The 16,988-nt window shown below is 50.2% G+C and overlaps 1 protein-coding gene across 1 annotated transcript; it reads left to right on the top strand.

Annotated features, from left to right (window-relative positions):
* The first annotated feature begins 1,073 nt into the window (after window positions 1-1,073).
* LOC122366318 (5-hydroxytryptamine receptor 1-like) lies at window positions 1,074-16,159 on the top strand. The gene is made up of 3 exons (XM_043338466.1): window positions 1,074-1,300; window positions 10,307-11,808; window positions 14,427-16,159. Exons 2-3 carry the CDS (start codon window positions 10,636-10,638, stop codon window positions 14,616-14,618), a joined length of 1,365 nt encoding a protein of 454 aa, XP_043194401.1. The 5' UTR covers window positions 1,074-1,300; window positions 10,307-10,635; the 3' UTR covers window positions 14,619-16,159.
* The last annotated feature ends 829 nt before the right edge of the window (window positions 16,160-16,988 follow it).

The following is a 16,988-nucleotide window of genomic DNA, read 5'->3' as shown; positions in this document are numbered from 1 at the left end:
GATACAGGCGAAACACGATTTAATTTGTTTACGAAGTGCGTCGGAGCCTATTGATGCAAATACGTCGGCGTTGAAATGAAGCCAGTCTCCTCTTGGCTTGCTATCGACCGTGTAATCACATTTGCGATTGCATGTTTCTGACGTCACTGAATTCGAAGTAGGTATACCTAATGACATCAACTTTCTACCTGACAAAGTGCGTTGTTTGGGCTCACATAGGTACGATTGCCGATAGATGTACGCAAAAAGGGATTGAAAATGCCTATATGCATATCGGGACGTTTACATTTGCTCTAGCATGTTTCAATGCTGTTGTTTTTAGTTTTTAATTTAGGCTTGATGAAATTGCCAATGCTATGCCGTGCAAAGACTCGTAACCGAAAGGAGAATTTTGCGGTGCAAAACGCACGCATCATATTCTGAAATTGAGCAGATTAACTCTCCACCCCGATTCTCACAAGTTATCCATCATCCAATTTGTAGAACAGGCACCAAACAATAAACGACGGGCCTGTCGTGTTGAGCGTTGAGCGCCGAGCGAGTGGTCTGCTCCTGCGGCGGCCCCTGTCACCATTGACCTCAATAACTGTCAACGCTTCCTAATAGTTGATCTTGTTGGTGGTGTCCTCAGAGGGTTGGTGGGGATGATGGCCGGCACCCGTCCTTGTGTGGCCCGGGACCTCATTACCTGAGACCTTGGCAGAGAGCAATGATGGGCTCACAAGGATCGGTCGCAAAACAGAAACAACTTGAGCAATGAACATGCTTAGGTATGTGTGTTGTTTATGTACAGTGGTACACGTCTGCGAGAATTACCATGCAATGCATTTAATCATTCATTTTAAGACAATTTATTTAGTCCATTAAAGGCGGAGAAAATAAAGTGATGCGGAGTGTTCGACGCAACTTCATAGTACAATTCAGGCGTCGTCTCAGACGCTAGGAGCTATGTGGTAACTGACGACATGTGTGGAGAGCAGAGGTCGGTAGGTGATGCACTGACGCAGCCCGCCGGAGATCAGAGGTCGGTAGGTGATGCACTGACGCAGCCCGCCGGCCGTGCCGCGCCGGTCAGAGGCGAGCACGGCGCTCCGGCAGCGCGCTCTCCAGCCGTGCTCAGTCGTCGCCGGGCTCCGCGAGGAGGGGCACGTCGGCTCCGACGCTCCGCGCGCGCGGCGTGCTCGCGCCGCTGACGGTCGGGTGACGAACGGTGACCGAGTGACGCCGCAGACGCTGAAGGAGGGTGGGGGACTGCCCGGCGCCACCTCTGACCCGAGACCTCAGCCGAGAACAGCAGCCGGTGAGTGACCCGGTGTGAGGCTCGTATACAGGAGCCTGCTCTGGAGTTCACTGACCCTTATTGTGACACAATGTGCTGCTCTTGGACCCGGTTGGCTCTGCAGCTGCCTCCAGCCTCTCCACTATCAGGCATGCTTCTACGTCACGCAATGCAAGTGATTTAGTAGGAAGCAGCTGGCTGTTGACAAGATAAATACCAATGAGAACTAACACATAAAACATGGATAGTAGACTGTCCGTGTTACAGCTTCCCGAAATATAGCGAAGCATTTTTAGAAGGGCAGGCATGCCGTGCTTGTTTAAGTAGAAGTGGAACGATGCAGTGTACCTAACTGCATGCAGGTATGAAGCAAAGTGAACTACAAATTTGAAATCCACCTATCTAGAATTAGTCAGTCGACAAACATGAACAATTCTTCTAGCTAGATACTGAGATATATTTTGGATATTTTTTTATGAAAATATGATAATGAAAGTATTTTAAACTGTCCATTTACTAGGTGCTGATGCTGAAACATATTTTCAAAAATTCCATAAAAACAAGTATTCAAAAAATTCCCAAAGGCTTTCATCCCTCCGAGAAATGAATTCACAAATATTTTGATCTTTTCATTTTCTCCGGGGATGTTTTGATATTTCAGAAAAATACAAGCTGACGCTTTTGTGACGCTCCCATATGATTATATGACTTCAAACGATATGCCACAATTCCTGCATCCTTCTCAAAAGCAGTTGAAAGCGGATCCATCCTTGAATCAACAAATATGCAATGAATTCCCGAACTCAAATGAGGGCAAGGCAATATTTATTCTAGACATATTGAGGTTCAAAGTACGATACAGAAGGGAGGAAGAACGCTTCTTACGAAATATACGACGTTTTGAGTGACTGTTTTGTCGGTGGTGTTCATAGAACGTAATGCCCGAAGTTGATTTTGAATTGTCATAACCATTTGGTTTAACGAATTTTTTTATTGAAATACGTGTATTATAAGTTTGTATCGTTTCAACCAGCTCTCACGCATTACGACCATCCATGAGGCCACGACTTCCTTACACGATTATAGCCGAAAATGATTTAAGCAGACACATGCACCTCGGTATACTCGTAGGTAGGGGAAAGTGGGGTAAGACGGGCACCCTAACTTTGAAGCCATTTTTCGGCCAGTTAATAACAACATAGAGACACGAAACTGAGTGAAACCCCTTTTGTAGACAATAGACATTTTACTTCCATTTGCCAGAAGATGAACTTTAGAGCTGATACAACAAATAAACTGTAGCTATTTTTACAAAACCTTGCAAAAAAAAACCGTCTTGCGCCCCGCCCCATGGGACAAAACGGTCACATGGGTAGGGTAAGACAGCCAGCTACTTTCACCGACCAGCACAGCTGGTAATAAATACCCGAGATTAGCCGCATTGATACAATCGCTCGTTGGTCTCAAGTGCTTCGAAAAGGCAGTATACGACTGAGATTCGTGCAGAATGCGTATGCTTGTATAAGGCCCTAGTTCAGAAGCCTTGTTAAGCCGTCTTTCATTTTCATTATTAGAGGATACATTGTACCGAAGGAATGTTGCTTATATGTTTGCAAGTGTCGAGATCGAACACATTTTCACCAGAAATGCTTCTTTTTCCTACAGAAACAGAAATATTTTCACCATTTAAAGACCCATTGAATCCATACTTGCCCGTCTTACCCCAAACTCAATGTTAGAAGTTTAGCACGATTTTTATCTGTGGACAGTTTGAGGCAGGCGGAGCAATTCCGTGGTAAATGAACATTGCTGACATATGAATGTACTATGTACCACTTGGACTACCTACTAGTTGTTAGCTCTATTGTGCTGCACACAAAAGTTTGCACAATACACTATGGATGTTTTCAATGAAATGAGTGTTTTTAAAAGAATTCGAAATTAAAGATAATTGACTGAACGCAAATTCACCAGCCTTCAATGGTTGTGTGTGGTGGGAAAGGCAACTCTGGCCCTAATTTTTCTCGCTCGCAGCGCTGCTGGTTTGATCTGCAGAGGGGGTGCCCGTCTTACCTACCGTCACCCTCTTACCCCACTCTCTCCTATGTACGTACAGATGTTTCGGTTCTAAGAGCTGCTCAAATAAAAAACTTCTTCCTGGTCTGGTTCCCTGAGAATAGTAAACAGATCGATCGATAGACGCTGGAAATAGTAGTCTGGTTGACAGTTCTCGGAGGGGATCCAACAGAGCTCTGCGAGATTAGAGCATAGTGTAGAATCTGACTTCATGAGTATTCAATGTCATTCATTATATTTTCAATAAGGTTTTTGCTAGTCAAAGTTTTGCAAGAAAACTTACCAGGACGAATGGCTCGTGATGGTATGACTTTCATGGACGACATAGCAAGTGCAGTGTTCAGTTATTCGGTTGATGTATTCTTTATTGGAATTCCAAGCATCTGTTATTAGTGAGTGACTATGAGGATGCCATCAGGGAACATACCACGTCTGACAAAGTATGCTCATGAAACAAGTTGACACTCTAGCCAGAAGGCGGTCTAGGCATCGACTCGGTAAGCACGAGTTGTTTATGGCTTATCACCCAGGCGCCAGCGATGTCCAGCACCGCAGTTGAGCTGAAGAAAAATGTTACGCCTCTCCCAAGCTGGCAACGTCATTGGTGTTTTGCCGTGCTTCAGCAGGTAATCCGTTTTTACACTGGTTTCTATGCACCAAATTACGGTGCATAAGAGACGAAACAGCCTTTAAGTGACGAAGGCGAAGTACCGGTTGGACCAGTGACATGGGGAGCGGGAAGTCGGAGGAGAGTGAAACGCGTGGATATCAGAAAGTAGGAATTTATAGTTTTCATTAAAGGGACTATCCCACCTTCTAAAATCTTGTTAAAACCAGTTAAATTGTGCCCGACTTTATAGATTGGATGACCAGGAACACGGTTCTGGCATTTATTTTTCATTAAACATCTTAGGCTTCCCATATTCCAAACACAAACTTTCAAATATGTGACGTCACAGCCCAAAATTAACTCCTTCCCCAGGCCACATTACTGTCATAGGGCTGATTCTTTTTACTCTGTAGGCACCACAACAAAGTTCAGATCAGGTTTTAAGCGATTTTTCAACGAACACCCATTTAAATCAGAATGACTAAACGAGGTGACGTCACACTAACGGTCGCTCCATGTTGAAGACAGGGCCTTGTACAAGGCCCATTTTCAAATGAAGGGAACGAATTTCTTCAACACCAAGAGGCCGCGGGCGTTGCAACCTAGATAGATAGTGGTTTCTGAACCTCGCCGCAAACTTGGCTATCTCAACTCAAACCCCATGTTAACCCGCGCACCGACGGGGGTCTGCGCCAACTTCGCACCGACGGGGGGGGGGGGGCGGATGACCGCCCCCCCCCCCTGAGATCTCGAGAACGAAGCAAGATAGCGACAAGCGATAAACGGCATCGGATACGCACGGCCAAGATCTACAATTTTTACTAAGGTCATTTTCAGGTCAGGTCAAAGATGACGTCACAGGGGTCGAAAAAGTCAAAATGGCGGCGCTAGATATGGAGAGAGTTTTTCTCGAATAACTTTCGTATTAGTCAAGATGTGAACAAACTAAGCGCATCATCGTGATCCTCTCGTCAATCCGCATCGAATGATATATATGTTGACCTCGAAAGGTCAAGGTCAAAGGTTGACCTCAGGTCACGTGACCTCGAGGTCATCATGTATATCATTCGATGCGTCTTGACGAGCTGAACACAATGAGACCATCCACGCGTCTGTATCTTGTTCCTGTACCTACGGAGTTATTGGCCAAAAACCTTTGGTGACCTTTGATGACGTCATATGACCTCACAGCTGCCCAACAGCAAAACAGACCTCAAGGTAGTGAAGGTTGACCGTATATGAAGTCATGTATGGTATATGGGGCCATTCCGACCCGTTTTAGTGGTAAAACAGGGATTTGATTTTTCCCCCCATAGACTTATAATGGGGAGGTCGCGAAATTGACCTGACCTTAGGTCACCGATATGAAAATTTCGAGATAAACAAATTGTAGCTACTAATGACCTAATAATATCCTGCAACTTTCAAAGGCCTCCGACATCTACTGTAGCTCTGGCACGGTGACAAAGTTGCAAAAAAAGTGACTTGAGGTTGGGTCATTCAAAGTGACCTGGTGACCTGACCTTAAAAGGTAGGAGGTTCAAACTTGCACACCATGTGTAAAATTGATGAGGTTATAGTCATACCAAATTTCGCGGCGCTACGCGCCGCGGTTTTCCCGCTATTCGCGAAAAACCTCAGGGGGGGGCGGATATCCGCCCCCCGCGTCGGTGCGCGGGTTAAAGGTGGGATAGTCCCTTTAAAGGTGGGATAGTCCCTTTAAACCCACCCAATCGATCGTTCCGATTCAAAATGACGGCACGGTGAACTGACCACTCACTCAAATCCGTTTGATCTGCGCTTCAGATGAGTAAATCTGTGATTACATACAGACGTGAGGGAATGTTTGCCGCTGTTGAACACCTCCCTCTGCCCTCTCATTCCGTCTTCTCTTCAAGGCCTCCTCTCCTATCCTATCCCATTCTAGTGATTCTCGCCAAGCAAGGTGCAGTGCAAAATATGGGCATATACCGCATGTACGATGTGGACACAAACCGTATCGCTGGAGACAGAGCACGGCAGCCAATCCTGACTTCTCCCGATTTGATTGTAATGTAGCTGGATAATTGCTGCTGATGTGCTTATTTTGCTTCGAAAAATCAGCAATTAGACAATGTCACTATACCTAGACCCGGGAGGACCGTGCCGCCATCTACCTGCGGCACGTTAAACTTTCGATCCAAATTATCACCGGTGAACCGGGCGCGGGCAAGGCGGGGTGGTGGGTCCGTGGTGTCATTCGCAACAAACACTGCTTAGCGGGGCACCCGGGCCCATAGCCACCCATTCATCCATTCGGACAAAATTTCTATAAAAAAAAAATACCTCATCGCAAATCCTCCCCTCGAAAAGTTTTTGCGTACAATTTCGCATTTAGCGCTCGTCTCAAATGTGTAAAAATTAATAGACGTTTACGACAATTTTTCGAACCCACTCCTGTCTTAGTGAGCACCGCCATGCCGTGCCCTAAGAACGGCCCAAGCTATGGCGGCGTGCTCTTGCGGCGGCTCGTCTCTCAGTTGGAGCCAGCGCCTCACTGGCCGACCCCTGTACGGCTCCTCGCCGCTCGATTCCGCCTCAAATACGGAACCCGAACAGCAGCCCGAGCCAGGTTTACGAACCAACTCTTTTACGGTCGGCACCGGAGAGGCAGCTGGGTCCGGCTCTGGGCTGGTGGACCGGCTGGCGGGGGACACTGCAGCCCGGCGCTGGGACACCTCAGCCCGGGGCCGGGGGGCATTAAGCCCAGACTGCCGCCGACACGGCTCGTAGCGGCGGCTCCTTGCTCTGCGTACGACCGAGCTGCTCCCCGACACCGCGCCGGATGCGAACGTCCTCTCGGTGCCGGCGGGACGTCCGACCGGAGATCTCCCGTCACTCATCAGTCATCGGCCTTCCACACTGTCAGACCACGTCTGAAGGCTGAATACAGCAGCGTGCCGATAATGTTCCATCACTGGCTCGGTGCCAGACACCCGCCACCGCAGTCAATGAGTAGGTACAGTTGCCATTTTACTATATATGCATTTGTCTGCAATAGCATGGGACGAATATGCACTGTTTATTTACATCGTCATCGTGCCGTGGTATATGTATATCACCGGCCTCATACACCAGCACACAATTAACTGTCAACGGAAGGAACAAGTCTAAATAATCACTATTTTGTATATGATACTGACAAAGTGGCAAACTCCGTAACACTGCAGAATCAGTTTGCACGTCGCATATTTACTTCTCAGTCTGCGCTTATCTTCACTGAACACGCTCGTTCAGTGTTTATAACGTCCCGCTCCACACTTCAGCAGCCTTCATGTTAGTCTGTATTTGCTTAGCTTGTCAGCCAGTTTTGCACCACCAGCATCTTCTGCGAATATATTTATATTCGAATGCAGAATCATGTAAGCTGTTACGAAGCAGCCAAAGTCCATTACGAAGCCCTTTTGTGACATCAAATATAGACATTTAATAGCTGTTTTCTAAGTCACGACCGTGAATGATGGCTGCAGTGGAATGCGGCATGCAAATTCCTTTCTGCCAGCTTCGTCTTAGAAGCATGGCCCACCAGGTCGCAGGCGCTGTGTTGGCTTGGAACCGTCAGCTCCACGTTATAGCAAGTGATTTGAGAACGTGATAAATAACACCCAAATATTGTAGCAAACAATTACGATTGTCAGATGGCACAATGGCACAGCTCAATCGTCATGGTTTGTCCTGTTGAGATTCAGGTAGGTTTCCAGGTAGGATGATACCGAGCTCTCGGATCAATATTGATTATATGTGCGTCGCCCTCGGCACCAGCCGAGCTATACTGTACTTAAGCAAGAGGAAGTTCACCCCAATGCCGACTGCCGGGAATGTTTCTGTTTTAGACGGCTTTGCTGAGTAGTGGTCCGTTGGTCCAGACGGAGTGGTCGAGACAGTCCCTCAGCGGTGATCTCAGAGGACCACCACTGAGCTGCCGAGCTCTGTGAGCCTCTCTCAGCGCTCTCACAGCCGCTCTCAGTGCTCTTACAGCCGCTCTCAGCGCACCCACAGCGGCCTCGTAAACTGTGCGCCGCGTATGTCTCTCTGGGAGCTGATGGGATAACAGCATTGGCACAATCGGGTTTCATGGTTTGTTTTTCGCTCTGTCAGAGGCAGGCGTATTCGTATTAGCGATAATAGGAGCAGGGTGACATGTGATAGGCTTGCGGTGATGTATGATGTACTCAGCAATTTATGGAGACTCATTCAGGAATGAAAGAGTATGCAATGTGGGATGTTGGACATTACCGTACAGCAATTCTCATCAGCATCACGCGTAGAGAGCGTGTCTAATTAATTATATTTACTGATTAGTTGGGAGCGACACCGCTCACTGTGCAGGCAGCCGGCTCAAAGTTGATCAACTTTCGCCCACTGCAACGGCTCTTGCAGTGAAACGGAACGCCTGCGAATGCGATCTAATGCCTGTTTGGCGAGCGTCGGCTCCGTAAACTCCTCTGTCGCCGTCACCAAACTGTTTGATTGCCAAACTGTGGGAGCGGCCCGAATCGCTCCTGTCTCGCTAAGCAACAGGAGTTGCTGTCTAGTTATCCCAAACACCCGACGGGGCCCTGTCAAATCGCCGCCCGAGTTGAATGTCCGACTGAGCCGTTCGCACGCGATCGCCTGCCGGTCAAATGCAGGAGCGATTTTGGAAACGGCATGGATTTGCTCTCGTTCTGTGGAGATGACTGGCTGGTCAAAGTTTTTGTTTGTTCAGAAGTTGGGTCGGAAGTTGACAACCGCCAAATGTCCGTAATAAATAATTTTGGATGACCATCACCTTCTGACGCGACAGTGCGGATTTGGAAATATTCAACCGCACGGTCGACCCATGTCAATGGCCAATGGCCGATTTTTAAACTTCACTCTAAAGTTAGAAATATAATCAAATATAGGCATTATATTCTAATAGAATGACTTAGAGGTGCACAGCGTGCACCACTTCATCCGCCCTTTCGCCTCTAGTGATGCCGTTAAAGCCGTTAAAGCGTCAAATCATTAACATCGAGGCTATGTTTGCTTAGTCGGCTGATCCAAAATTATTCATCAAGACGCACCCAAGTTTGGATCTGTGATTTTTTAAGCTAGCCCGTGTCATGTCGCTTCCATGTTATGATCTCCTTTCCATTCCATCCCACATTTTAGGGCCGTGCCGCGTGCAAACGACCGATGAGCATGCCCGTCCCTCTTTAGTCACTTTCCAGTCATCCGTCGGGCCATTCACGCTTAGAAGGCCGCGTGCATGTTGTGCTGGCATTAGCGCGCTGCGCTAACTTGTTTGAGTTGCTGCACGCGAGACGCCAGGTCGGGGCGGGGCGTGTCATGGCATCATCGTTCGGCGACCGGGGCGAGGCGTGCTCACTCCCCCACACCTCGTAAACCGGCCGCCCGCGCTGTGCCCGGTACGGTCCACCGGACCAGCCATTGTCGCTGCCAGCTCGAACGGAACACAGTGGAGCGGCAGTGAGGCGTCACTAACGCAGTGAATGCGCCACGAACGCCGTGAATGGTCGGGGGCGCTGCAGCGGCCACTTCAGTGATCGTCAGGGTCCCCTCGTCCGTGCAGCGTGCAGGGCATGGACGACCATGAGAGATAGCAACAACTGCCGGGTGGATGGCAAAACTTCTTCTTGACTTCGACTTTGTGAGAGTTCATATGTATAATGTGTGAGAAACTCCAGACTCGAGTAAGGAAAGAAGTGTATTTTAGGTGTAGGGTTAGGTTAGACTCCTATGTATGCTGTTATGCCACCAGCTGAAACGAGTGGCATTTGCTCAACAAATCTGAATAAAACAAGAAAACTATTTATATACACTGTGCAGAAAAAGCAGAAAACAGCAAGAAATCGTAGGTAGCCAGTAATGGATTGAAGTTCTGATAGAGCGGTAAAAGCGCTTGTTGCTGATGAAAGTTGCTGAGATGGATGTCGCTGTAAATTCGGAACCTGTTACTCAGCGGGAAATAGTGACTAGAAAATAAATCGCGCCAGAATTATGAGGTGTTATCTGAAGGCCGTGTTTGACGTCTGAATGACTTATTTCAAAACTGTTTAGGATGCTGTTCTTTATCCATAAATCTAGGACGCAGCGAAGTAAACTTGGAAAAAAATATACATAGTTAGGTGCAGATTGATTTTCACATGCCATATAATTCAAAATCTGGCTTGTAAAAGTGGCCAATGAGCGAAAACATGCAGTGTCGTCTCCGACTCACGAAATGAGTTATGGGGAAGAAAATGAAACGTTGTCCTGCGGAAACAAATATGCGACATGAGTCGTCAGTCAAGTTAACCGTTCGGCATCTGTTTCAGGTTTGTCGCCTATCTGCCTGCTGATCCGCTCATCTGCTGGCTCGGCCGAAGCGGGATCTGGCCCATCGCTGGTCGGAGTACTTCGCCACACCGTACTGCTAGTCTCTTCGCCACCATCCCGGCGGACACTCGGTTACAGCACGCCGACGCGAGTCCGTCTCCAGCCGGCTGCTGGGGGCATACAGACCGGCATACGGCCACAGGCCAGCAGGCCACATCAGACGGGCCGCAGAGAGCTCGGTGTGCTGGTTTCTCTCACAGACCCACTGCAGGCCGCTCAAAGCTTGCGGACTCACCAGTGACGGACCGGTGACCGCCGCCACGCCGCCATGATCTCTTTGAACGGGACGGCGGCGGAGGCCGAGCCGGTGGCCACCGCCAGTCCCGGCTACCCGTGGGAGGTGCGGCTCGTGCTGATGATGGTGCTGCCCGTGGTGATCGCCTGCACCATCGTCGGCAACGTGCTGGTCTGCCTGGCCGTCTGCCTGGTGCCCAAGATCCGCAGCCAGCCGTACACGGTGCTGTACGTCTCGCTGGCCGTGGCCGACCTCTTCGTCGCCGTGCTTGTGATGCCGATCGCGCTGCTCCACCTCTGGGCGGGCACGTGGCGCTTCGGGCGCACCCTCTGCGACGTCTACGTCTGCGCGGACGTCCTCTCCTGCACGGCGAGCATCCTCAACATCTGCGCCATCAGCGTGGACCGGTACCAGGCCATCACCAAGCCGCTGCAGTACTCGCAGTGGCACGTCGAGCGGCTCATGGCTGCCTACATCTGCGTGGTCTGGACGTGCGCCATCGGGATCAGCATCGTGCCCATCATCATCATCGGCAACGAGCACGGCAACGACGACGCCTGCAACGTCAGCCAGAACATCTACTACCAGGTGTGGGCCACGCTCATGTCCTTCTACCTGCCACTGGCCATCATCATCTTCGTGTACATGAAGATCCTGAAGGCGGCGCGCATCATCATCCGACAGGAGCGTCGGTCGCAAGGTCACCTGCCCAAGAGGCCCGGCGCCGCGGAGGTCATCAAGAGCGCCTCCGGTTACGACGTTCGGCTGTGCCAGGTGCACGAGGCGTGCGCGCGGGACGGCCGAGGGGGCGCCATCAACAACAACGTGAGCAGCCGTCCGCGCGCGCGGCGCCGCTTCTGCCCGTGGTCGTTTGAGGTGCCGCGCGAGAAGAAGGCCTCGGTGACGCTGGGCATCATCATGACGGCGTTCATCCTCTGCTGGCTGCCGTTCTTCATCCTGGCCGTGATCCGGCCGATGGTGGCTCGCGACTCCATCCCCGACTCCATGTCCGACGTCTTCCTCTGGCTCGGCTACTTCAACTCGCTGCTCAACCCGGTCATCTACGCCACCTTCAACAAGGACTTTCGGCGGCCGTTCCGGGAGATCCTGTGCCTGCGCTGCCGCAACCTGAAGCTGCTGCTGCGGCAGGAACAGTACTTGGAGCAGTACGGCGGCTCCCAGGGCTCCGGCTCCAGACATATGCAGGTGGGTGCTAAGGGTTTCCCGCAATGTATGCAGGTGGGTACTTAAGGGTTCCTGCTCCAGTTATGCAGAGGAGAGTGCTGGAGGGATATTCTCCAGACTTCAGTCACGGGGCAGGGGGTATAGGCCTAGGATCGTGACGCATCCTCGGCAGCTGGGTGGTTATGGACACATGCCTATTCTTAAGCATGTTTGCCATAAAGTGTTGCTAGGAAAGTGCTTTTTAATGGCGTCATATCATCATAATTATAACATAATTGTTTTGGCATTCATTCAAGCGAGATTTTCTTTTAGCCAGCACCTGCACTTAACCTTTGGCATGGCTTTTGCTACTCAGCGTTGCGGCATTTTCATAGTTATGGTTCCGGCCATGTCGTTATCCCTTTGTGTACCCTTCCAGTTTTCAAAGCAAACTGCTCCGGTAACTGGGTGCTGAATGCTGGCCCAAAGTGATAAGATTGATGACAGAGTCAAATTAGGATCGGGCAGGCTGCCAGCGAGGTCTCGGTCACCTCAATTAATCGTATAGGCGGGCTCAGTCCCACGTCTTCTTGCTGCCTCAATGCTTCACCCGTGGTGTGTTGGGAGTGCCGGTGAAGCTTACCTACCCCTGCCGAGTGCCCCACTGAGTGTCGCGGCTCTCCGATGCCGAGTGCCGAGTGCCCCACTGAGTGCCGCGGCTCTCGGGCGCCGAGTGCCGGCTGCGCGTGCTGTGGTTGGGCGCCGCGCCGGTCTGGTGCGGGTGCCGGCGCCGGCCGCTTTACAGCCGCCTCCGGGAGCGTACTTTGGCAGCCGGGCCGCGGCGATAAACCCGCCGCTCCAGTCATCAATGTTGTTGTGCGGCAGCAGTGTGTAGTGGCGCAGCCCAGATGCCAAGTCATAGCGCTCTCGATAGGCCAACTTGGCGTTTTAAGTGCGCGGCGGCCTTATGGCTGGTCTGGTCGTCTGCCGCCGACCCCGGCCGCGGTCTTATGGTCGGCCATACGCCACCGATCACAGCCGCAGATGGGCCATCTCTGGATGACGAGCTTCTTCATGTCGGCACATTATCAATGCTTCTTCATTTAATGCGGCTCGCTGTTCTGTACTCGTAACGTCCGATAGGGACCGATTCTAAGTAAGGAATACGCATTTCAATTTACCATAGAATTTTAGTTAATTCTGAATTGACTCTTTTTTAAAACTTCTAATTCATGTGGCACAAAACGTTGAATGAGAGTTTTAACGACGACGGGGGGCCAGCGCATCCCACAGCGTAGGTCACTGATCAGTGCATTGGCCATTTCTCGTCGGCCCTGTCTTGTCTAATTGGGGGAGTGGTCCCCTGCGGTCATAGCGGTTTGTCTCCTTTAGACCAGGTACACATTCTGCCGGGACAGATTTGTCTCGCATCCCATTCAACATGGACCAGTCAGGTCAGACCGAGAATCATAATTCATGACCTGAGTTGTAGCGCCTAAAAACCCCAATCAACAAGCCATCGTCTCCAGCAGATAGGACTAATTTGCCAGCACCGCGCTAGGCGGACAGCCATCTTCTCAAACGGAATCCTCGGCCGACAGTAGAGCGGCGACCCAGGTCGTCTAGGCTGAGTGGAAATCGGTGTCGATGCCGCCACCGTGCCTCTCCGGGAGCAGTTGGAGTGCATCGCTCTTCCGGCGCGAGCGTCTCCCATTCACTCCCAACGTTGCGCCCGTTTAGTAAAAAGTGGAATGCTTCCCAGAAACCATGCACGTAACGCGGCGAAACTTCTGTTCCATGCTTGAAGTGCAGCTTATGCGATGGCTCACGTAAATGTGAGCCAGCTCAGTTTTACAAAGGTTTATTAACTTTTCAGCGAAGTTCGACGGTGTGATTTGACGAAAATTAACGTATACTTAACGGTGCGTTCACTGGAGATTAACCATCATTAATTCAGAGGAGTCCGTGCACCAATTTAACTTAAATCATACCAATAGGGATAGACCACACATGGTAAGCCTTCATACTTGTATGTAGGATTACTGCTTAATTACGTATAAAGTTTCAACGACAGGGATGGCCCATCTTTCCCAATATGCCCTGTCACATATCCCGCCGTGTTATTATGCGGAAGTGTGTTGTATAGTGCAGTGCCGAATGTGATAGACTATGATACCTCATATCTGGTTCAGTGCTTCCCCATTAGACCGCGAGGTATTTTCCTGGCCGCGTTGTAGTAACTTGTTACATATAAAGGTTTTTACGTAACCCCACTATCGGATTTCTGAGCAGCATTATTTGCTAGGTACTGGCGTTCATTAGTTCTTGGGCGGCCCGCTTACCCATCTGGTTCGCCCGTGGACACGTCGGTGATCTGTGTAACGCAAACATGTGGCTTGTGCGTTCCGGCACCCAGCAAGACGCAAGTTGACCCTATTAGACCTTTTTGACCAGGTATCTTGACGTTAGCCGATGACCTGTGCGGCCCAGCTGACCCCTCTGACCCATCATTCGCTGGCCCAGCTGACCCCTCTGACCCCTCTGACCCATTCGCTGGCCCAGCTGACCCCTCTGACCCCTCTGACCCATTCGCTGGCCCAGCTGACCCCTCTGACCCCTCTGACCCATTCGCTGACCTGCCGTTCCGTCTATACCCCCAGGTGGAGCCAGCGCCAGTGCTGCCCGTCTCCGGGTACCGCCCCTGCCGGTCGAGTACCACTGGTCTCGGTACCGATACCGACCCGGTACCGGTACTGGTACGCGGCGCCTCGGATATCGAGCTGGACCGGCTCACCGGCCGGCCGAGGTCGGCGGCGCTCCACAACGGCATCTGCAGCGAGTCGGCCATCTGAGGTGTGGGTGGGTTCGCGACTGGATGGGTGGAACTGAGTGGGATGGATGGGCTGGATGGACCCGCCACCCGACATCAGGTCTACTGACTGAGGGTGAGCGCAGGACGGAAGGAAGACGTCCTCAGTGATATCGAAACAAACACAGAGGAACGCTGTCAGTGACCGGAGGATGCAGAACGCCCCTGGTGCTCGCGGGACACAGAGAATGTGCGTAGGCAGTGATCGCGAGGCGCAGAGGGATGTTGTTCTAGGCCGGAGGGCGTGAAAGGAACTCCGGGGACCCCACTGAGCTGCGTAGGAATGGTATGAACCCGAGCGATAGCCCGGTGTGTGATTTAGTGGCAGGCTGTGTCAGCCCCTTAGCTGTGTGATAAGACGGCGTAAACTGTACACATTAGGACTGTTCAGTGTTCAGATGGACTGTCCGCATAGTCTCGATCAACTGAGCTTAAACGGACAACTCAGCCATGGAAGGTCCATCAATGTGCGGTTATACAATCAGCTTAGTTAGTAACCTACTACCGAAAGAGAGAGAGAGAGAGAGAGAGAGAGAGAGAGAGAGAGAGAGAGAGAGAGAGAGAGAGAGAGAGAGAGAGAGGGAGAGAGAGTCGTAGCATTTATAGCCTCAGCATCACCATCTCGGTTTCACTGTAAATCAAGCATTTTGTGTAAATTGCATGGAATTGAGGTAAAACTATTAGAATTATGGCGCTAGCTACAGCTTAAAAAATATGTTTTTTATAGGTTTATCTAGTCAATCATCTCCGATTGTGACTTTTGCAGAGAGACGAGAAGTGGCAACGGTAGGCCAGGCTTTAGGAGATATCAGATAAGTGACGGCGACACACACAGATGTGAACAGTTCAATTAGACATTTGACAGATTAATGGTGAATGCGAAATGGAATGTTGGTTTCTAGTCTGTTTTCGAGATATTGCAAGATATGTTTCACTTTATTGTGCTGTGCTTGCTACCACATGCGATCACATTTCCTGTCACTCGCTCTAAAAAGTAAAAAGTATCACTGCGTTGCGTCGCATGCACACCGTATTACTACAATATCATATATCACTGCACGTTTCCGCACCACTACGTTTTCCTGTGTTCAGGTGTACCTGAGATGAGTCAATTGCATGATGGTTGGTTCATCTGGTCATGCTGATAGAATCTGTTCCACTGCTGCGCGCGTGTAACGTATAACGTTCAGTGCTGAACGCTGCAGTGCAATAGGCTCAGCCCTCACGCGGCTCTAAACGTTCGTACGCATGTGACATGTGCTGGCGGATAGGGTGGATGTGGTGAGTGGGTATCGCCATCGCTCACCAGACGTGTGCTTTTGTTGACAGTGATCTGTTGACTGCGCACACGGGACTGAGTATCTGAGCATCTGGGTATCTGTAGTGCGGCCTCCGCCGGTGGCGCCGTCGATAGAGACGGGACACGCGCCAGGCCGCAACTCCCATGGTGATATGTCAACAGAGGGTAGCCTATATGATGGACTGAATAAACGTCCACAAGCAGCAATATATCAACTAGACTGTTTCAATTTTTGTGCAGTAGCGGCGGAGCACCTTCAATTAAGGGGGGGGGGGGGCACTGCCGACTTTTGGTCCCATTCTTTCCATGCAACGCCCATATGTAGGGCTAATGTTAAAATGCCTAAATCAAAGGAGGGCACGGTGCCCCGGTGCCCTCCCCGTTCCGCCGCCTATGTTCTTGTGTGTGCTTAGGCCATGACTTCGGGGACAAGTGCCTTGAAGCGTGGACAGTAGCAGAACAACGTTTCGATGCCATGGCGGAACACTTTAATAGCCGTTTTCACGACGGCCATCTGGTACACATTTGGTGCACATCTGGTACAGATTAGGTGCACATTTGGTCAAATCAGGTTCAGTGTGTCTCTTAGCAGCTATTAGCTAGGGTTGCAATTATTGCTTATATCCCTGCTTTGTCATATTATCAGAGAGCATCATCGATTAAAACACTGAAAAATAAATTCATAAAATGAAGATATTTGCTGTAAAAGAAATTAGGTGCAGATTTGGTCAAATCAGGTACATTCGCCGGATAGCCCGTCGTGAAAACGACTAATATAGCCGTAGTTTGAGCCGTAGCACCAAATCGTTGACGTTGTCGATTTATTATCTTAATTCGTATCCATATCAAGACGACATTGTACCTACATTTTGAAGGTCAATGGCGAGATTGATGCCAAAAACTTTCAGGGTCAATATATTTGGTCATCACACTGATATCCTACACGCATTTCAAAAGCTACGGACGTAGTACGATTCTATATTTAGTAAAAATGACATCTATAATAGACATGACGTCGATCCGCGTACCAGCGATGGTATGAAACGACAATTT

Source organism: Amphibalanus amphitrite, unplaced genomic scaffold (assembly GCF_019059575.1).
Source record: "Amphibalanus amphitrite isolate SeventyFive unplaced genomic scaffold, NRLGWU_Aamphi_draft 000796F_arrow, whole genome shotgun sequence".
In the NCBI taxonomy this organism is placed as follows: domain Eukaryota; kingdom Metazoa; phylum Arthropoda; class Thecostraca; order Balanomorpha; family Balanidae; genus Amphibalanus; species Amphibalanus amphitrite.
Note: the sequence above shows the minus strand (reverse complement) of the source record. Positions and strands in the feature narration are given on the sequence as shown.